At 48.7% G+C, this 22,850-nt stretch overlaps 1 protein-coding gene across 1 annotated transcript in view; it reads right to left on the reverse strand.

Moving 5' to 3' along the window:
- Positions 1-22,850, reverse strand: part of LOC118922051 (death-associated protein kinase 1-like) — a 79,366-nt gene that overhangs the window by 12,632 nt on the left and 43,884 nt on the right. The window contains 3 exon segments of the mRNA XM_057499400.1: positions 1,217-1,439; positions 12,832-13,026; positions 20,590-20,985. Of these exon segments, the coding sequence (XP_057355383.1) occupies positions 1,217-1,439; positions 12,832-13,026; positions 20,590-20,985 (814 nt within the window).

Genomic DNA, 22,850 nt, shown 5'->3' on the forward strand with positions numbered 1-22,850 from the left:
TGCCAGCTGTGTGACACCGGGCAGTCACTTGACATCCCCCCCAATCCCCGGTTAAGAGTACCCCGAAAGGCTGTCTTATGGATTAAATGACATGTCACGTGAACCACATTTGCCTAGTTCCTGGCACACAGTTAGTGCTCAATGACTATCAGCAGTGTTAGCAATGTTACAATCATTCTAATTGTAAACCCACTTTGGTTATTATTTCTTCCCCAAGTTTCAATTCCAGGGCTGTGTTCAGAGAAAAGAAGTTGAAAAGAGCATGAAAGTCTTAGCCAACTGTTCCCCATCCCTGACTACTGCTCCCCGGACATCCTCCTTGGGGAGAGATGGAAACACAAACCTTAAACAGTTGCTTTCATGCTAGGAACAGATACAAAAGTTTGCAATATCATTTATAGAAAGTGAATTCAAGGCATAGAGATTCAAAGTTGACACCGTTTAGGAAACTCTGAAATTCTCTGTTCTTTATCTCCAACAAACTAGATTCAGTCTGAAAGGGGGGCTCAAGAGAAATTAACACCCCAGATTGCACAATTTCTGTCTGTGCACTGCTGGTGTTTCTCCCTAGGGAAGGACAGGGAACCCTGCAGTTCTGGCTGTGAACCCACCTATAACTGGTTTGCAAAGGCTGGGGAAGACAGCAAAGCCTGTTTCAATCAGGGTCTCTTGGGAGCCGCTGGACCAGCCGTGAGAACCATTCAGCAGGCTTTCAAACCACCAACCCACTTGGAGTCGCGCAGGACGGGTGCTTCCTTGTGGACCCAGGTGTATTGCTCTATGTTCCTGCGTTGCTGGGTGTGTCTGCAGCATGCCAAGTAGCGTGAGGGGAGAGGCCCGGCCTGGAGCCAGGATTCCATCTGGGCAGTCTGCAGGGTGTCAGCCCCGGCTCTTCTGACGCCCAGGGCAGGGTCCCCGAAGAGAACATGGCACGACTCTGCTCTCTGTGCGTCTGTGCCGGTGGCCTTTGTGTCTGTGACCACGATGTCAGCGAGGTCCTTTCCTTGTCACAGAGACAGTCTGCACTGCAGGCCGAGAGTGGGTGGAGACGAGGCCCACAGCCAGGTGGACCACACCTGAAAGCCACCCAGGCAGCAGGTTCCAGTCAGAGGCAGCCAAGGGACAAAAATAAAGCCACCACTCATCCTAGACCTTGAGAGGAGAGAGGGCAAAAGCAAGCACTGTGGAGGGACAGCAGCTGGGGGGAGGCACCCACCTGCAGGCCTGGAGGCCAGGGGTGAAGGCGGGAACCGGGTGGAGTTGGTGAAGGGGAGTCTGGGCCGGCGTCTTCTGAAAAAACTCCTCAGCAGCCCGCACTTGAGAGACTCCACGAGGGTGGTTTTCCCAGACCCGGAATGGCCGAACAGCTTCAGTTTGATCCTCGGCTGGAGGTTCTGTGTGGGTCGCAGCTGCTGGGTGAAGAGTCCTCGGTGCGCGTCCTGAACACAGATGAAAGAGGAAGAGAAGGAAGGCCCTGAGCAAACTGCAACTGCTGATTCTCATGGTTCAGAGTCCCTGGCTATGTCTTTTGTGTTCTGTGATTTATTCTCTATGTTTTGTCTTTTTCTTGAAGTATAACTGATGTATAACATTATATTAGTTTCAGGCCTGTAACATAATGATTTGATATTTGTATATATTGTGAAGTGATAATAATTAATCTGGCACCACAGTTACAAAATTGGTTAATCTTAGTATGAGAACTTCTAACAACTACTCTCTTAGCGATGTTCAAAATGTAGTTCTGTCCTATTAACTACAGTCTCCATTCTGTACATCACATCCCAGGATTTCTTTAACTATGCTGGAAGTCTGTACCCCAGTCTGCAATTTTAACTTATTGAAAGTCCACTTCCATACTGCCCATGTTAAGGCAAACTTTTCCTGGCTTTCCTGCTCAATGTCAATGGAAAAGAAGGCAGCAAGATTCACAACATAATGATACATTCCTACTTCCTGACCGAGGGTGCCCATCAGGTCTGCAATAGAGGAGACAGCAACATGCAGAAGGGGTACGATTTTATTCAATTCTCTGTAATCCACAGTCATACAACAGAGGCCATCTGGCTCTTTTACTGGCCATACTGGGAAATTGAAAAGGACTACTGGTAGGCTTTATAATACTCACCCTCTCCAGTTCCTGGAGGGCTTCTCCAATACATTTATGCCCTCCAGGCAGTTTGTATTGTTTGGTATTAATCACCGGCCGAGGCACAGGTAAAGCTATGGGTGGGTGCTTAGCATGTCCCCTCAGAACTGCCTTCACCACACATATCCTCAGTCTGAACTCACCTGCAGTGGTCTGTAACCACAGGCCCTGCAGCAAATCTATCCCCCAAATATATTTGGGGATGGGAGAGATACACATAGCACACTCTTTTAGGGGTAGACACCCTATTCCCAAAGGGATTCTGGCTTCAGTCCAATAGTCTTACCCCCAGTATCCATTTATAACAGCAGGGGTCCTGGGAACCCACTCAGGGTTGCCATAAATCACCAAACACTCAGCTCCTGTGTCTACTAGAGCCAGGACATGTACGTTCACTGGGGACCAATGGATTAGTATTTAAACATGTGGTCTCTCCAGTTCCCCTCAGTCCCTCAGGGTGGGTACCTCGACCCTCCCCTGTCAAGCTGTATCCCCCAGTCATCTTCCTGTGCAGGTTCAGCCGAGGTCGGCTCACTCTCTAGCAGGAAGTCTTGCAAACACATAGGCCTCACTTGTAGCTCTGTCTCCAGCCTCTGCTTCTTGGTCCTCAGCGGCCAGGAACAGGTGCTCCAGTGTCTGTTGTTGCCACAGCTTCAGTAAAATTCTATTTGACCTCCTATCTAATTTCTCCCTGTCTCCTCCTGCCCCTATTAAATCAACCCACATCTGGATCCTCGTGACCTTCAAGGAGCCCTTTAAATTCTTCCTCTGAGTAGCAGACTGCTTTTCCTTCTGTGCTCATTGCTTCAGCCTCTCCCAAGTCAGCTACCGTATGGGTAACCTCACTTACGGGCTGCTCTAAGTCAGGGGCAAGAATGGCTACTACGGGCCCAAAGCAGGACACAGGAGCCATGTGAAGCACCACATTTCTCATCCCCACAGTAAAAGGCTCCCCACCTGGCCATAATTATCTGGATTATAGAGGGCATTTTTCATGCCTAACTCTGGTAACACCTGTTGGAGCTCAGCATACATCTGCCATCTAGTGGGGAGGATGGTAAATTACTCTGATTGGGCCATACAGCGCAAAGCATGGCCGTAACCCAATTGAGGAGACGGTGATTTTCTGGGGTCTGATATGCATTTTGTAATCACTGCCTTAAGGCAGGATGAACAGTCAGGGAAGTCAGCTTTCCCATCTCTGATCCAGACAGAACAATCCCATCCCCCCACATCCCAAAGAGGCAGGAGCCAAGCTGATACCTGATTCTGAGGCTTTTTGCTAAAACCGGAAGCCCAAATCCACCAGCTCAGCCTGAGTACAGGAGCAGAGAGCATGGAGTACTCCACGACCTGGAGAGGGGGCTGCGCCCCTCCCAGAGGAACCTGCGATTGCTGCGACTTTATTTTCCTGACTACGACTGGGCAGGCTTTCAATAGAAGAGTCCTTCCCTGGCTCCTCCTCTATTTCCGGGCCGATGACACCTTTCTCACCATTCCCCAGAGCGCCTACTGTCACACCCTTTACCTTTTCTACAGTGCCTCGCAGCAGTGCTAGCTCAGTCTTCAGCAGCTCTTACCTTCACCTCAATACCTTGCAGCTGGCGTTCTCATGCTGCCTCCTCCTGTGCATTTCGCACAAGTACGTCCTTCTCCATGGCCTCTGCCTCCTTCAGAGCACCTTGTAGCACTGCTGTCTCAATCTGCAAATAATATTTTACCTCCTCCACTGCACCTCACAGCTCTTCTCACTGCTGCTTTTTCTGCTTTCTACAGTACTTCTCCTTCACGGCCTTTCTCTCTTCCACAGTGCCTCACAGCAACACCATTTCATTTTTTAACATATCTTTTACTTCCTCTAAAACACATTGCAGCTCTAATTCTCATGCTTCCTCTTCTTGTGTCAACGCCATTTCATTCTTCAACAAATTTACAGCACTTTGCAGCTTGTGTTCTCATGACTCTCGCAGGAGCATGTTCTTCTCATCTATAGACTCTTTTAATACTGTGAGAAACAGTCAACCCATGGTTCCCGCGGCCTCATAGACACTCTGTTTCTCAAGTAGACACTTGTTATGCTGAGGGCCACCTCTACTGCCTCAGGTGTCACCTCCACCTGCCCCCAGGGCTGGGGCAGGGCCCAGTCCTCTAAGAGAAAAGACACCTCAGACCACATGCCCATTGGGTGACACTTAAATGTCTCTCCATCCATAGGGGCGACCTGCTGGTGCACCCCTCCCATGAAGGCAGCCTGTTCCATTCTTTGGTCTACAGTGAATCCTGCCAGATATGCCAGATGTCTTACCTGAGGGTTTCAGCCCAGAACAAGTTTACTATGGATTCAATGAGACTGAGAAATGACAGTGGAACATTCTTGGGGTAAAAGGGTTATACCCGGCTTTATATTCCTAACAGCAGGTTAATCACTAGAATCATATATGCATCCAACAGTCTTCAGGTCCATAGTCCACTTCCATCTCTGCCTCCACCAAGAGCACTGGGCGAAGCTCTTTATATAGTGACTCGGTCAATAACAGCTTATTGCCTACAGGTGTGGATAGCAGTAGGCCAATTACATCAAGCCTTTTAGGGTCAGGTAAGGATCCTGGCCATAGGAACTTCCATTTTCCCCACACCTATGTTGCAGATAATTTTGTTGTGTCCCATGGCCTTGAAAATATTTCATGTAAACTGCACATCAGAAGAAATTCACCAGTTTAACCATTTGAAAAGTGGACAGTTCAGAGTTTTTGGTGCGTGAATGCTTCAACCTGTCAATTGTGTCAGAGCACTGTCACCCCAAGAGGAAGCCCCATACCCAGCAGCAGTCACTTACCTCTCCCCTCTGCACAGCCCCAGGCACCACCAAGCTGCTGTCTCCATGCATTTGCCCATTTCCATGGCATTTTGATGCTTAATGAACTGGGTAGAACCATTTCTATGAAGTGATTGATCTACTAGTGAAGCAGGGACACTCTGTTAGCCTGGCCAGATGCACCTGCTCCTCTCTGAGTGGCAGGTCTGGGTCCATATGACCCTGTGATGGGACCAGGTGCTGAGAAGATGGGGCATCTTGCGGAACAAAGCTAAATGCCATGCAGGGGTTGGGAGACACCATAGCTTTTCCATTTTCTTCTTTCTCAGCCCTGCAAGGAGAGCAGGAGTCTCCCCAACTCTGGATAATTCATGATTCACTCACTAGTCACTCATTCACTTATTTATTCATCAACAAACATTCACAGAGGGACTCACCTGTGCCAAGCACAGTGCTAGGAACAGGAAGATGTAGACTCGCCCCTTATCTGTGGTCTTGGGGAGACATGTGACTATAACATACAACATAACATGCCAGTTTTTGATGGGAAGGTGTTGACAAGGTGCTCTGTACACCCAGAGAACCCACCTCAAGGTCTGCATAGTGAGGCATCCATCCTGCCACACTGCCTCCATCCCAGCCTTACACCCTAGCCTCCTTTTTGACCAGCCTGGCTTGGCCCTGGCTTCCCTACAACCACCTGTTGGGGTTGTGGCATGAAGCCTCTTCTTCCAATCCAGGACAAGCCCCTAGGCTTTAGCCTGGTAACTTCCATGCAGCCTTAAGCCCATATTGTTGTGGTATCTCCTCTAGCTCCCTCCCCAGCAGGCCCATGCGGGGGTCTCCACCCTGACCCACCAGCCTGTAGGTAACTGTGTGAGGCTCTCACCCTCTGGACCAGGAGCCAACTTGATTGGAACGCATGTTCCCAGCACCTGGGACAGGCAGAAAGCTCAAGGAAGAGGTGTTGTATAAATGACGGGACTGAGGTGAGCCCTGCAGGAGTACTTCAGAGGGAAGAGGCTGCCTTTATGTCTCAGTGTGACCTCAGACCCGGGAGGCCACCACTTCCAGTTCTGAATCCTGGACGCACTGATGTACGGATGATGTCTTCCAGCTGAATGCCATTACTTTCCTCACTAAAGACCCTGCAAGCTCAGAAAACAAACTCCCAGCTCTCCTGAAGGCTCCAATGTTCCTATCCAGGTTTTGCTTATAAACTGTGACTCTTCTTTCTCAACAAGGCAACACCACCCTCTCCAGAAATTTTGGAAATTGACAGCTGTGAATTTTGTGTGTGACAGTATGCCACTGAGGGTAGGTGCCAGGTGTCCCAGCTCTAGTGGTAACGTTCACCTGGGTCAGCCTGATGTCTAAGTGTCTGCTGAGGACATGTGTACAGGAGGAAAGCCTGTTTTTTGATCATCTGAGCTTAGGGCTAGACATTTTGCATTTGAACCAGAGTTTTGAGGAGCATGACTTCATACATACTGAGTTTTTCAAGACTGTAACTATTTTATAAATTGGTGAAGGAATATATATATATTTCATATATAATATTTCATATATAATATTTCATACATATATTCCTTGAGTTCTGTTCCCTGACTTCTGAAAAACAAGTAATCATGGAGCCTAGCACTTCTGGCCACTTAAGGGAGGTGGCAGTTCCTCAGATCTGTGGGAGGAAGGGATGAACCAGATGTGCAGGCTGAGGGCCGAATCCCAGAGAGGGCGGTGCTGGAGCTCCTGGCACTGAGGGGCACCCAGAGCCATTTCCAGCTCTGCCCACTCAGAAGGCACTTCCCAGGTAGCCAAGGTCTGCAGTGCAACGTGGCCGCAGGGCCTCTGGATGTGCGGTGAGATTTATAACTTGTTACCAAATGTCCAGCAGAGGGAAAGGGGTGTTCCCTGCCCTGGATCTTCCCAGACAGGGGGCACATCTCCTCTCAGTGCCTCATCGTCCCTAAGCAAATGCCGGGATCCCCGGCCTGGGTCAGCAGCCTCCGTGACCTCAGGGAGCAGCAGGGGTCCGGGCTCAATTCTTCAGAGAGACGCAGTTTGAGCCTTCACCTGGGGGCTGAGCTCCTCTCAGACCCAGTTCCCAGCTCACAGCTGTTCCCAAAATAATAATCTTCAACAAGGAATCTCATTTGTCCAGGAAAACGCTGCCTTACCTGACTCACAGCTCAGCTTCTACGATGCCCTTGATTCCTGGTGGTCACAGGAGCACGCTGGCACTTTCTTCCCCGTGGGGATGACTGGCAGGTGAGGACAGCATGTGGAAGGCCAGAGGGTGAAGGGGCTGCTGGTGTCCGTCCCCTCCTGCTCCTCTGCCCAGGGCCCTCCCACGGCTCCCCAGCCCCTCCCTGCCCTCCCGCAGGCAGTTGTCAGCCTTGGCTGGATGGACTCAACTGCCCTTCACCACGTCTCTGGGAAGAGAAGCCTGGAAAATCTCTCCCCAAAGAGGACAGAATTTGCACAGTCTTGAAAAACAAATGATACTCAAGTCTTCTCCTATGTAAGGAAATCTGACCTGGTCCTGCAGGATGACCCTCCTCCTGGTCACTGCAGTCCTCAAAAAATCAAGACAGCACCGAGTTTGATATAGAAGTACAGACAGGTGTGTTTCCTCAGTGTGTGGGGTGCGTTTTCACTTCTCACCACTAGGTGGAGCAGCGGGAGCGGGGCCCAGGCCTGTGCCCCCAGGAAGGCAGCCTCCATCCCCGATGGTGCGTGCTCTCCGCGGTGGACTCCGGTTTTGGTGCATAGAGGGCTGAGGAGGATGCTCAGTTTGCTCTAGGCTAGCTCTGAAGGGGGTAGAATATCGATTTCTTTGTAGAGGAACACAAAAGCCCATCGTGCTCTATAGTTAACAAGAGCACCAAGACCACTCACCCTGCACCTGGCTGGCCACAAAGCCCAGCCTGGTCAGGCCCTCCCCTCAGTAACACCGCCCTGCGGGAAGACTTGGGACACCGGTGCATTCTGAGTTCTGGCTCCAGCATGGAAACACTCTCCTGTGTATCCCCCGCATACCTCAGGCTGGCAGGTGTGGCTGTGGGCCTCTTGCCAGCAGGGTTCCCGGGCCTGGGATGAGGCGTGAAGCAGTGGCAAATCCCAAGCAGTCAGAGGAACTAGAACCTGCCTTCCAGGTGCCAGCAAGGAGCATGTGTGAAATGGGAGCCAGAACGCACGCTGTTTCCCCATTTGTGAGCTTTAACCGTGCACTGTGTTTACACAGGAATATGCACCTGTTTGTCTTCTTGCCCAAGGCGCACAGTCACTGACCTGGACATTCCCCAGCCAGGCCCCGTCACCGATCCTGGCCACCAGATCACCTTGCACCTGGTCTGCCTGTCTGAGCAGTCATATGGAAATTTCTGAAGCCAAACTCAGATCTTGCTCCCACCTGTGTAACACACCTGGACCCAAACCCCATCTCCTTACCAAGGTCTGTGCAGCTGGCCTGTCTCATTGCATCTCCTCGGGCGTCATTCTCCACCACACCGCCTGGCTCCACCTCTTGCACAAGCACATCACCCCTTCTTTTGGTCTGTCTCCTGGGACACACCCGGCTCTTGGCTGCCTCAGGCCCGTTGTACTCACTGTTCCCTCTGCCTCCCCCCTAGGCCTTCCCCCCTGCTGCCTCCTCCTTCTGGTCCTTTAGGTGTTGCTTGGAATGTCACCATCAGTCTTCCCCTACCCGACAGTGCCAAGTAGCCCCCGTCACACTTTGTCTCATTTCACCCAGTTTGAAACCCCTGCACTTACATCAGGGGCTGTGCAGCAAACCACTGTGCAGAAGGCCAGATGGTCTCTGTTTTGACTGCCTTTTATCCAGAGAACAGCCTTAGACAGTAGTAATGAAGAGGTGTGGCTGTGTTCCAACAAAACTTTATTTACAAAAACAGGGCCAGCCAGCTCTGGTTCACAGTCCATGGTTTGACAAACCCTGATTTATCATCTCTCTCGCATTTTTCTTTTCTGCTTATTGGCTGAGTCTTGCCTCTTTTGTTCACTGTGTTCTCTCTGATGCCTAGGACACCTCCTGGCATATGTAGACATTGTAACTTGTCTCTTAAATGCACATTATTTGGTAAGCACATTGCTCTTTGAAGTCCTGGTGCATCTTGGTCTAGTTTCCTTTCTTCCAGCACCTTTGCCTCCTGGCAATTTGCCTTCACTTTCTCATCAGCAAAGATGACTGAACACCAGCAGATTGACAGGGAAGAGTATTCCCAACCTGGGAAACCCAGATAAGAGCAAGGAGAGGTGATATGGCTTTTTGCATATGGCAGGATGCAATTAGAACCTGCCAGGACATAGCAACAATTCTTCATTATGTAAATGCCATTTACTAGTGGTGAATTTTAAATTCTGGGCAAACTCCCAAATTCCCCTATTTTCCAAAATATTCCTGAGCATCTGTGTTCACTTCTCTTCTCTTAGGCTTAAGAAAAGCAACTAGTTTTAATACCAGTTTAATGGAAAACCTGATTAGGATAATCAAACACAATAAAAACAAGTCAACTCTCCCAACCCTGATTTTAGTATTTTAAATATTTTAATATTTAATATTTAAAATCAGATAAGAATGGGACAGGCAGAGATAGTAAAAATGGATGCTGATGCAAAATCAAAGCACAAACCCCTCCCTGCCATCACAGTAAGAGCCCTCCTGTTTTCTGGTAGAAGGTTTGGCTGAGCTAAATTACAGTTCTTGGGCAGGTGTGGAGGCCTGAACTGGGCTTGTTTAGTTGAGGGAATAGTAGAAGGGGCAGCTGCTTTTGTGAGAAGGTGGTATTTACATCTCAAGGTGTGGTTATGGGGAATCCCTGAGGCCCCCAAAGCAGTGGTGTGCTGGTCAATCAGCCCTGGGGGAACCCTGATTTGTAGTGTTTGCTTTGCTCATGGTGGAAATACTCCACCACAGCTGATCTCAAGTCCCCAGTGTGATCCATGAACACACACCTGGGAAGAGATGTGTGTGCTGGGCTGTCCCAGACAGCACTAGAGGCTCCAGTGCACCACAAGCCCCAAATCACTTCAGGATGAGCTGCATGTGAGCAGACCGTACCCAGCTCGGGCCTCCCTGTGATCTTCCTTCCCCCACAAGCCTAGGCCTCAGCCTCCTTCACCCCGACCCTGCCCAGAGGCATTGGCTGTGTGGTCTCTTCCCCTCCCGGTCAGCCTCCTTCATTATGTAAGGAAGGAAATCTAACTCCTCTGGCTTGTCTTCCACTGCCCCATGCAGGTCAACAAGATGACTTCGCTTACTGCGTGGGGAGGAAGGCCCATGGCTCCCAGAGTATGTTTAAAAACACATTCCTAAGCCTGTCAACTGAATAGATGTGAAAACACGGGAAGCTTTCCTGTTGCTAATTTGGCTCATTTGGAATCCCAAGGAAATGGCAAGGCCATTTAATGCTAACACCCATGCTGTCCCAGATGCAGCCTCTTCCCGTGGATGTGTTTAGGTATTAACAGAGGGTCCCCAGAGGGTGCCAGGAAAGGGGTGTTAGCGTTTCCTTTTGGTTTGGTTTCCACAGTGAATGGGGAAGGGAAACTATATGACATTAGATGCTTGTGGGTACTGTCCTCCTGCAAGGGCGGGAAGTCCTACCCACCCAAAATGGGGGCAGCACCCCAGGGGAAACAGTGAAAAAAAAAAAAAAGGAGAAAGTGTTATTGAAAGTAAATTGGAATAAGATGCTCCTGAGTATTAATTCTTCATTCCTCTTACCCATTACATATGGTTGTGGAGAGTGTCTTCCTCTATATGATTCAAGATATAATTGTGAGTAAGTATAATTTCCTGGCTCTCTCTGCAGGTATTGCCTGCTCCTTGCAGCAATTTGCCACAAATCCTCACCGAGATATTCTCCAGGGATGTTACCGTGACATTCAATCATTTTCAAGAACCAGATTCCAGGACTAGCTGTCCCCAAATCCCAACCAGTTATTTATTTGGGACTTTTAAGTCAGAATGTGGTTAGAAATGCTTGGCAGCCAACTCCTCTCTTTCTGGCTAATCAGGTAGCTGAGGTCTAGAGTCTTTTGAAGGAATGACTGAGGCAAACATACAGTCTGTCTGAGCATGGAGTCTAGGAGACTCTGCTGAAGGGGACGTCCAGTCTCCCGTGGAAGGTGACCTGTGTATGCCACAAGGTGGATGAGCCCAGCGCAGGCAGGTGGAGCGGGGAGGACCATCCCTGGCTGGGGAGGACTCGGCACTGAGGAAGCCCTAAGCCTTCTGAACAACTCTAAAAGCAGACACTTCCACTTCAGGTCTGAACCCTGGCTCTGCACTCATTAGCCTGATTGAGTCTGGGTTTCCTGTGGGGGCATCTCCACCCTGGGGGTGCTGTAAAATTACAGTGCCTGCCACGCATCTCAAGGATTAAATGGTGGCTGTTTCTAAAATAACTCTCACGGGTACCCTGCCACTGTGGCCTTGCTGACACCCCCACATCTGCTCCCAGGGGCTGGATCACAGGAGCGGCCGCTGAGGAACACCTTCATGTTTTCCTGGGACTCCAGAGTGGTTGGTTTGCTGGATACCAACAACAGCAAACATACGGCACCTACTGCATGCAGGCACTGTTCTAAGGATGTCATTTACATCATCACTATCCCAGGACGTAGCGCTATATTCACCCCTTTTAGTAAATGGGGAAACTAGGCACTGGACTGTTAGGCAGGTGGCAGCACTCAGCCAGAAAGTGGCAGAGCTGGGATTTGAACTTAGGTGGTCTGACTCCCAAGTCTGTGCTCTCAGCCATTAGCCTGTATTTTGCTTCTCAAGGCAAAGATGAGAGGGAAACCTTTTGGTGGGTTCTGGGTGCTAAGAGATAATGCTCTTTGATCACAGATATTAAAATGAGTTTTTTCACCTTGATGCCCCTTAGAGAAAAGTCACAAGATTGGTAAAATGCTGAACACTGTACTAGTACCTCGCCCATCCCATTTTGGAAAACCTAGGCACCAAATAACAAAGGAGCAAACTGGTGAAAGAAAATAAAGAAAATCCCAAAATGCGTCAGTGCAAGAACCTCCCCCACATTGCATTAAAACTTCTAGACCGGAAAGCAGCAGCCACCTATGCTCAGGCACGTGGAGTTGGCAGCAGTACCACAGAAGCTTCGTTTTATTCATATTGCAATTATAAAAGCAGTGTAAGCACACTCAGATCAGATTAGGGGAGAAAGTGCCTTTAACCCCACCCATCAGGTAAAGTCCTGGCTATTGTTTCAAGTGGTCCTTTTTCTGGGCGTTTATTCATTGCTTCAGACCTGTCATTGTAATGATACCCGGATTTGCACCCAGGATAGCTATCTGTTTTCAGATGGAAGAAGGGACCCTTCCTGTGGGGGTGGATAGATGGCAAAACGGAGCACAGTCGAAGGGAAAGCCTGGTCCCTCTGCCAGAGGAGGGCGTTTCGGTGGGTGGTCCATCGGAGGACTGGAGATGGAGGTGGTGAGTTTGCAGTTGAGTTTTGCTCCTCCTGGGTCCCTGTTCTGTGGTAACAGCACCACAAGTCTGGAAAGAACATGGGATCTGGATTTCCCAGGGTGCTTCACTGTGAGAAGTTCTGCCCACTGGGTCAGCTGAGCCCACAGACACCAGAAGGACAATGCCGGTGCTCAGATTAGGGACTACAGAGCCGGGAGCAGCTGGTAGGTCAAAATCCCGCTCTGCAATTTGGGGAACCTGAGAATACCTGACTCAGCACGTTTGTTCCTTGTAAGGTGTTAGCCGAATAACATGCTGCTTTCTAGACCAGAGGACTATAATAGCAGCCTAATAATTAACAGTAAAAAGTAGAAAACAAAAAAACAATAAAACAAAGAAACCTGAGCTTACAGGAAGGCCAGATTTCAGTTTCTCTGCACGACTGATGGACACTCTGTGGATGACAGATTCATCTGCGCCCTTGTATTGCAACACTGTGTCTGTGAGAATAAAGACTCCACACTCGCAGGAAGGACACTGGACTGTAATTTCATAAAATGCAGAGCCAGTGAGCCTGGAGCTGTGTTTCACCTGGCTGACATGCTGCTACAAATAAAGAGAATTTAAAGATCAGGAGACTATGTGGAAGTTCACTGCTGATTTGCTGACAGCCCCGTCTTGTTTTGCTTATTGCCAAGGTATCCCTTGTGTTCCTCGTGCAAATTCTCTTCACAGTGAGACAGTCCATGGTGGTACGGAGTAGAGCATGAAGCCCAGTTACTTGACCTATTTCCTGTAAGCCCATGTAAGGCTGCGGGAATTTCTCTCAGACTGCTCTCTTTCTGGAATTTGCAGCACAAAGTGAGATGGAATCCCCGCAGTGGCCTGGGAACCTGTTTTCCTCAGGCCTCTGCCCAGCGCCTTTGTGGCCAGCTCACAGACTGGAAAGCACAAAGGTGGGAGAGTGACTTATGCCCTGAGTCAACTCTAAGCACTAGGGAGAAATTATTCCCATCTCTGTGCCCCCCACCCAACCCCAGCCCCAACCAGCCATGGGACCACTATGAAAATTACAACTTTTAGTAGCTGTGAAAGTTGAGACATTATCATTGTCCCCTCTGTGCTTCTCAATTCATGTGGCAGGGCCTTTGTGGGATGCCCCAAGCTCGGTTTGGACAATACCTCTTCAGTGAGTCCTTAAATTGACTACATTATTTTTCTGTGTCTAGAGAGTTGTTTTTGAAAAATTATCACATGATTTACAATAGGAAACTTGGAACAATATAATAATGTTTAGAGGAGAAATAATTACAGTAACAAAATCCCAAAGCATCACCATTAAAATTTTTTCAATGTATTTTTAGCATACTTAGGTGTTGTACATCATTTCTCTTCTGCTTTGAAGCCAGGAACATCCTAAACATTACATTCCTGTTATTAAAACCTCTTAAGAAATATTTCAATGGCCAAAAATCATTCTATTCTATAGCTGCATGACTATTTACTAGACATTATTGTTGATCATCGGATATTTCCAAGTTTTATTAATTGTAAGTGTAACACTGCAATGAACATCTTTGCGCATAAAATATTTTTTTCCCCTGCATTTCTTTCATTTCTTTGGGACAGGGCCCTAGACACAGAATTCAAAGCTTAAAAGGTGTGACTATTTTGAAGTCTCTTGATATACATTGCTATGAGGTGGGCTGGGAAGGCACACTTCCTTTTATTTAATTTTGTCATGTTTCCTTAAGCCTCGGAGCAACATGTTCAATAAACAGGAGCACGCATGGCATCATGGACCTCAAACATTAAGAAGGACAGAAGCAGAGTCACCTTTCTCATTTCCCCTCTACTTTATGGGGGCAGTTATTACAGGAGGACAGGAGGAGGAAAGCCAGGTGCAGCAGCTATAAGGAGGCCAAATGATTTCCAAGTACTGACAGAGAAGAAGAAACCAGATAGGTGGTGATGCATTTAGGAGAACTGTATGCAAACCAGAAGGTGGGGCAGATGCCTTTCTACAGCCTGTGTGCCCAAAGCCTCATATTGTTCATTCTTATCCTTTATAAGGAGAAAGTCAGAATTTTTCCCATAAAACCAAAGAATTTCAGACCAATAAACAGAATTTCTCACCTTTCAGTCTTGCAAGGAGACCTGCTACATGCTCATGCTGTTCTGATTTAGCAAGATCTTCTGCTGTCTTTCCATCCTATTGGAGAAAAATGATTAGTTTCTGTTCTTTGCACAAGAGCAGTGTGTTCCTTACACCATTTCCATCATCTGAGGCAGAAACAAATATAAATAGCTTCAGGAGCAAATAAAGTGGACAGGAAGAGCATGTCCTGGAGTCTTTCCCTTTCCGTGGGCTCTTTGTTTCACTTGATTGCTCGTACATTGGTGTCCTGAAGTTCAACAGTGAGATGTCTCAAGCCCACAGGCTTTAATCAAACTTAATGCCTCGTTAGCAGGTGGATTACTGCCTGTCCTGAACAACTCTCCAATTAGGCAGACAATAAAGATTGTCATTAGATGCCAAATTCTAGTTATTGCAAGCTAATGTCTTAAAGTCCTTTCGTGGACAAATCTCAGCACTCATTATTCTAGTGACTGGTAATTACTGTGCATTTCAAACAATAGCCTGAGTTTTACAGACCATTCTGATCTTAAGATTTTTGGGTGACATAGAAGGAGGAAACAAGGGCCCACAGCACTTCAGTGTTTGCCTTTTAATCAATAGACTTTTCATATGGCTGCAGTTTCATAGTCAATGGATATATGTTTCTACACCATGAATATGAATGACACTGGCTCACATGTATTGAGTGCCTTCTAATTCTGTGCCTGAGCCGTGCTCAGCCCAGGGCTGGTCACATGCCACCAAGGAGGAAATGGAAGCTTAGGGAACAGCTGTTTGCTGTTTTAGAAATCATTACACATTTAAAAGTAGAAAAGATGAGAAACAATTAACAAATTAATAAAAGCAATGTCACTTTTTATCAAGAGGAGTAAGGGCATTGTGGCCTCTCAGTGTTTATCAGTCAGTGAACGGTCCGCTCTCGCAGAGGCATAGGGATGCCTGAATCTGCTTGACAGCACAGCTGCCAATTTCTTGACTAGAGTCATAAGGTAAGCCATGCGTGCGCTGCCAGTAAACAGCATTTCTCAACCTCTGCACTACAGACATTTCGGACGGGAGGGTTTGTTGGGCTGTTGGCACTGCGGGAGGTTTAGCAAATCCCAGGCCTCTACCACTAGATGCCAGTAGCATTCTCCTTCCCCAACTGATGACAATCCAAAGTGCCTCCAGGCACTGCCGAATGTTCCCGACAACTGTTCCCTGAGGGGCCAAACCACCTGGTTGAGAATCACTGCCTCAGGCTGAAGCTGGCTGCTCAGATGGGCGATCCAAAGGAGGTGGCGTGCTGTAGGGTCTTGTTGCCTGTAAAGCCCCCAAATGTCCCAAATAGGTGGGTCTGCCTGGGGTGAATTAGGTGTCTTGTCAGACACTACAGCCCCACGGAGATCCGTGCCAAATGATCTGGATCCTTTACTGACATCATAAGAGAGGGCTCTGGTCCAGTGGTGCCAGACCCCCCTGCACCCTGGCACCATGGGGTCTTGGGACCTCCTGGGGTCCGGTTCTCACCCGGACAGGTGCTCTGCTTTTGTCAGTTTCAGGTGCAACCCAGGAATCAGGGTTCTAAGTGTTCCCAGGTGATTCTACTTGGTAGTGAAGTTTAGGAACCACTGCCCTAGTTGGAAGAAATCTGAGCCTTGACTTACTTGTCTTCTGTGTGTCTGGCTGTAACATTCCTCTCAGAGACCTCTGGAATGTCATGAAACCACCACCAACAATAATTCCTTATGTTTGTGCAGAACTTTATAGTTTGCAAAATACGTTGCTCTAAGGGACATTATCCAGGCTGCCAAAAGCCATGCCTGCCCATGAAGTGGGAAGTTTGAACTTTGTAGTTAGAAGCACCCATGTTTAAGACTTGATTCTGCCCCTCACCAGCTGTGAGTCTGCCAGTTGGTCTCCTAGAGCCTGTATGGGAAGAGATGATCTCTGTTCAAAATCAAATGGAAAGAATAAGCAAAGTGCCAAAAATGGAAAAGCAAGCAGCAATAATTACTAATAAAAGATCTGAGAATCTCCCCAAACTCCCTGGCTTTCTGTCCAAGAAGAATTGGGTAGGAGCTGGATCACTGATTCTAGTCTTGCTCTTCTATGTACCCCTGAGCAAGGTGCTAACTCCTTGGGTCATGCCTGGACCACCAGCGATCTTAACACTCAGTGACCAACTTGTTATAAACAGTGGTCCAGGAAGGCCTCACTGAAAAGGTAATATTTGAGTTAAAACATGACGGAGGGGAGAGCCTGCCATTTGGATACCTGGGGAGGTCCTGCCAAGAAACAGCAAGTGTAAAGGCCCTGAAGTAGTCAGATGACTTTCATGTTTGAGGAACATCAAGGAAGCTCATGTGGTGGTACAGGGGAAGAAAGGGAAGGAGGAGGAACAAGAGATGGGGGTCAGGGAGCCAATGTGAGGGGCAGAGCTTCAGGGACACCCCCAGGGTAAGGACTTTTACCCTGACAGAAGGTCTGAACAAAGGAGGGACATGATCTGACTTATGTCTGAATGGGGTCACACAGGCTGCTGTGCAAGGAACAGACTGGACAGGTTAGGGTTGAAGTAGGGAGACTAGTTAGGAGACAAATTACACATGATCACAGCCAAGGGCTTGCTGCCTCGTGGGAAATCAGCAGACAGTTCCAACAGAGCAAGGAAGGGGGCCACTCAGTCTTTAAAGGGGGCTGGGAAAGAGACGCCTGAAAGTTGAAAGTTGAAAGATGAGGAGTTGGTTTCTTGGGAGCTTCCTGCCACTAAAGTCATTTGTCACCATGTGCCCAGGCACCTGCTATTAGGCTTTAAAAGTCACTCTGGAGGCCAAAGCACACCCTGTTGCCTATGGCAGGGGGGTCTGTGTGCATGTGTGGGCCCTATATGCAGTGGGTGGATGGCAGAAACAGGAGATCCCAGAGGGACATACAGCATATACCAACTCTAGGAGGTCAGGGTAAGTCAGGGGCTCCCCAGGACCAAGCGGTCAGACACATATGGGAGCCCTGTGCACGGTCAGAGGCTGAGAGCGAGAGCAGCCTGGGAGCAGTCACAGGGCGGGGAGGGGAGCCGGGGCAGGGAGCCGGAGGGCAGCAGGCAGTGGGACCGAACAGCGCAAGACGCAGGGCGCTGGAGGAGAGCCGCAGAGGTAGGAGAAGCAGGGGCGGGTGGGTTTTCTTATCCAAGCCAGGAGAGACTGTCAAGAAAGTGTCAAGCCCCGGAGAGGTAGGCAGTGAAATGGGATTTAAAGGAGCTGCTGGCACTTGGTTGAGAAAGACTGTAGAGAAAGGCAAGGAAGTGATTGTTCCCCAAGTCAGAGGTGGGTGACCCTGGGGAGGGAGAGGGTGACAGCAGGGCCAGGCATGGGGACCTCTTGGGGGGGGCTTAGAAGTTCTATTTCTTGACCTGAGTGGGGAGACAAAGGTGTTTGTCTTATAACAACAAGCTTTATTTTTGTTTATATGCTTTTTATTTTTTTATTATTTTTATTTTGATATCATTAATCTACAATTACATGAGGAACATTATGTTTACTAGGTTTCCCCTTCACCAAGTCCCCCCCACAACCCCCATTACAGTCACTGCCAATAAGCGTAGTAAGATGCTGTAGAATCACTACTTGTTTTGTGTGTTGCACAGCCCTCCCCGTGCCTTCCCCCACATTATACATGCTAACCATAATGCCCCCTTTCTTTTTCCCTTATATGCTTTTTTAAAAAATAAAAATCTGTTTTACTTTACAATACAAAGTTTTGAAGTTGAGGCCTACCAGGAGGTGACCGGGACTCTGCCGAGAGGCATGAGGAGCTGAGGACAGACTGGGGAGGTGGAGGAGGGGCGGGGGCGAGGGCGAAGGTGAAGACAAGGACAGGACATCGAGGAAACATCAAGTTCCGGCTGAGAAAGAGGGAAGGCAGCCACTGGAGGCGCGGGAGGCTCCAGCCAGGAGAAAAGCTGGTGGAGAGGGGCTGATCCCGCTCCTCCCAGCAGCGCGGCATCCCTCCCCAGAGCGTAGCTGCTCAGTGCTTGGAATGTGGCTGAGGTAAGATGTGCCGTGGGTGCTAAACACATGCTGGAATTTGAAGACTTAGTACAAACGAAAGAATATGAGAAATACCTGAGTAGTTTTAAATGACAGTATTTTACACATCTTGTGCTAAGTAAAATATATGACTAAAATTAATTTCCTTAGTTTTTTTCCCCTTTTAGAAGTGGCTTCTAGAAAACTCAGAATGACACATGTAGCACATATTATCACTCTATTGGTGACACCCTCAGCACACAGAGGGGTGTCCTTGCTTGACGCCTGGGACGGTGTCCCCTGCTCTAAGAGGAGACAGACTCCACACCTGCCTGCAGGAGGCCATGGGCAACTGGCCCTTTTTCCTCCACCACAGCCTCTCCACACGGTTCCCCAGCCCGCTGTCCTTCAGCTCCTGGAAGGTGTTGGGCCCCCACGCTCAGGCCCTCACACATGGCACGTCCAGACTCTGAGGGGTGCCCCGACCTCTGGGAACTCCCTCAGGGCCCTGGATCCAAGTTCCCCCTGGCCCCGTCCCACCACGGTGTATTTGCTGCTCTTACTCTGGGCCTGACTGTCCATCAGACTGGACATTACCTGAGGGGAGCTCACCTCCCCGTGTTCTTGCGTCTCAGCACTGCCTGGTGCACATTATGTACCCAGTATATGTGGAGTGAAGAAATGAGTGAGGCCCCGTGAGGTGGGCCTGAGGTACTAGGAAGGAAAGCTGTGAGCAGAGGAGGAGCATCCCCAGTGGGCTGGGATGGGTGGGAGGGCAAGGAGGTGCCCAGGCCTGGCTGCAGGGAGAGGCTGTGTGTGGAAAGCAAGGAACAGCTGCTGTGGGAAGGGCAAAGGGAAGTGATGAGGCTCACCAGGCTCATGGGTCAACCCCGAGGACCCAGCACAGGCCTGGGCCACACCACACATTTTAATGGCTCCAACCCACCTGCTGGGTTTCACATCAGTCAGCGGCTGGCATCTGCAAAGCCATCCTTAACAGGTTTTTTGAGGCAACATCTGTGGCAAAACACTACTTTCTTTTAAAGTGCACATAAATGCTGTATCATGGACCAGGGTCTGGTCATCAATGGCACATCAGGCCCAGAGGCCCATGCATGGCTCTGTGTGAGCCTGTGATGGGCTAGGAGGTAACCTAAGAGGGCAGCCCCAGGGAAAGCACTGGCAATCACTGGGCCTATGGAGAAGCCCAGCTCAGGGCTAAACACTGCAGAGAGGAGACCCATTACTCAAGGAGGGAATGGCATCAAAGGGAGACCAGTGAAGCCAGGGAGGCAATGTCCTAGACTGGGGGGTCAGCGAACATTTTCCGTAAAGGGCCAGACAGTAGGTATTTTGGGCTCTGTGGGCCACAGGGTCTTTGTTGCAATTGCTCAACTCTGTCCCTGTAGCATGAAAGCAGCCACAGACAGCACGTAAACAAGGAGTGTGGCTGTGTCCCAATAAAACTTTATTTATAGAAACAGGCAGTGGGCTGGATTTGGCCTGTGCACCATAACTGGCCAGCCCATCTATGCCTCTCTAAGAAATGGGGCCGTCCTTCCAGCCTCAGAGCCCTGACAGTCCCAAGGCTGGCTGCCATAGCTCAAGCTCCGAAGGATGCCCTTAGAGAAATGCTTCCTGTCAGCCAAGCACTGGTGAGTTTCAGGAATCTCCAATGTAAGAAAAGGGAGACTCAACCCACTATTGGACCAGAAACACGTCACATGGTAATATTTCTCCGCATCAGTAAAATGGTAGCCTTATCTCATTAGCTGAGGTCGTTTTCCTCTCTGGCATTTCAGGAAATGTGAACCAAAGGACTTCTGCTGGGGGATCTAGAGTTGGGAGTGAGGGGCAAAGAGAATGAATACCTTGCAGGCCTAAGAGCAAAGTCACTTTTTAAACCAGAGAGTAGCTCTTATCTGCTGTTTCCACCCTGAAGGGTCCCTTCCTTGTCCCTTCGCAAAGAGCCCCCAGCATCTCTAGTGCCCTGCAGTGGATGAGGAGCCTTCAGGAAAGAACCCCCCCCAGAGCTAACAAAACCTGCAAAGGCACTGCATGTAACACGGGGACTCGGCCAGTGGGAAGTAGCAGGCGTTCCTGGCAGCGCAGGAACAGAGAAATGAGAAGGGGACAGAGAGTTAACAGGATATCACCCTGGGTCTGCGTGGGCAAATGTTTATGTAACCACAGTGGAGATGCTGTAGCTAATAGCAGCCTGTCTGCTTTAGAATGCAGTTGCCAAGCAATCCCTTTCCTCTGATGCCCAGGAGCCCTGAGACGTCTGCGATCGCTTTCTCCTGCCAGAAGGCTACTCGCTGAGGTCAGCACCTCCACGTTGGCGCCTGTCAGGCAGAGGTAGCGGACCACGTCCAGAATCCCATTGTTGGCTGCAAGGTGCAGAGGCGTTCGTCCATACTGGAAGAAAGAAAAAGACCAAGGACAGTCCTCCTCACAACTGTTGCTGAGGATGACATGTACAGAGTGGATCCCATAGGGCCAATGTTGTGTGAGGGATCTCGGATCCATGCCTTCTCCTGAGGGAGGAAGCCAAGCAGAACATTTTCAAGTATTATTCATTTAAAAGAGTAACTTCAAAATAAAACTTCAAAGGATGAACAAGTGGGAGGCTTATCACACGATAACTAAATTAAGTTTCCTGCTGCGCCACCAGAAAGGAGGCATGAATCAGGCCTTAAAGGGCCCCAAAGTTCCAGAAAGATCTGTACCCCAATCCAAATTTAGACACAGTAAAGGAAGAAGGGATGGAAGGACGGCTGTTGAAAACACACTAATGAGCTGAAATTTCCAGGCCATACCCATCAGGCCAACATTTTTTATGCCCGTGGTTCCCAAACTGTGTGCTGAGGCACCTTCATGAATGTGAGGTGAATTCATAGGGTGCTGAAGAATATATTAAATTTCTGGTGGAACCAGTGGGTTTGGATACCAGGTGAACTACCAGCTCCAGGTAGTTCAGAGTCTCAACATTAGATTGCACTGCCTGCCTTTTGCTGAGATCATGTCTTTGCATGGCGGGGTCTGGCAGCCGCTGTAATAAGCAAGTTTCTTGAGAAATCAGTGTATAACAGAAAATAAGGGGGGTGATGACCGAATTGAGTCAAGGCACACGGATCCCATTAATACAAAATTGTGGTCATGTAAGAGTGAAATAAAAAGAATAGTTTCTTTTCAGTTTATGTTGATCTTTTTTCCTAACAGATCCTAAATATAAACATAAATTCTTACCGAGTGGTCTGGACTGAGCTACTTAATAGACAAAATAGGTGTTTCTTTTGTCCTGGGAAAATCATGAAGAATATTACTGAGACATTAAGGATGTTGAGAACTGAGAAAGTTTGGGTACCTGTTTTCTGTTTATTTGCAAATACAGGTTTTTGTTATAAAGTTACCACATGCCCATTTAGAATATCCCCATAACAGGATGGGAAATACGGTAAAAAACAGAGGTGCCCCTTCCCTGCTCTGCCCTTCCCTGGTGCTCCTACTGAGAGATAATCCTACTTACCCTTTGGTACATTTCCTTCCAAGCATTTCTCTATGAATCCATACAAGGAGATAAATAATTTGAAAAGCCAAGACATGCTCATACTGTCATGATCATTCTATTCTGTGTTCACCTAACAATAGATTATGAATACTCGTCCAGGTCTGTAACTCAATCTAACACATTCTTTTAGATTCCCAAACACTATTCCGTATGTGGATATGTCATCATTCATTTGCCAGCCATCTAAGGATGGATGCATAAGGGGGTTCCATTTCTTGCCTGTGTAAATAATGTCCCAGTGTGTGTACAAGTTCGGGCTATCTCTTCTAGAGTGATTTAGAAAGCAGATATTAAGCTTTCAAATACCCGAGAGTTGAAGTGAGAAGGAACAGAGGAGGCCTTGGAGATTTGGATGAAATGTTTGGACTGTGTGCAAGGAAGATGACCTTGGCAATGAAATGGAGGGTTCTAGAGTGGAGAAGGACAGCAAGGGAAGTGGGAAGGAGGAAAGGGACCAGGAAGTTTACACTTTTGAAGGAACCCAACCTTTGACAGAACAAAACCCTAACTCCTTGGCGTTAGAGTCCAGGGCTTTCACCCCCCAGACCCAAGGCCCTTCTCAACTGCACTTCCCCCCTGCCCATTCCCTCCTTCCTGAATACCTATAGTGCTTTGCCGACAGGGGCTTCCAGGGGCTCCCAGTCAGTCCCCAAACACACTCACGCACCACGCGGTGTGAAAGATACTCTCCCTTCTTCTTCTGCCAAAGTCC

Source organism: Manis pentadactyla, chromosome 3 (genome assembly GCF_030020395.1).
Source record: "Manis pentadactyla isolate mManPen7 chromosome 3, mManPen7.hap1, whole genome shotgun sequence".
NCBI lineage: Eukaryota > Metazoa > Chordata > Mammalia > Pholidota > Manidae > Manis > Manis pentadactyla.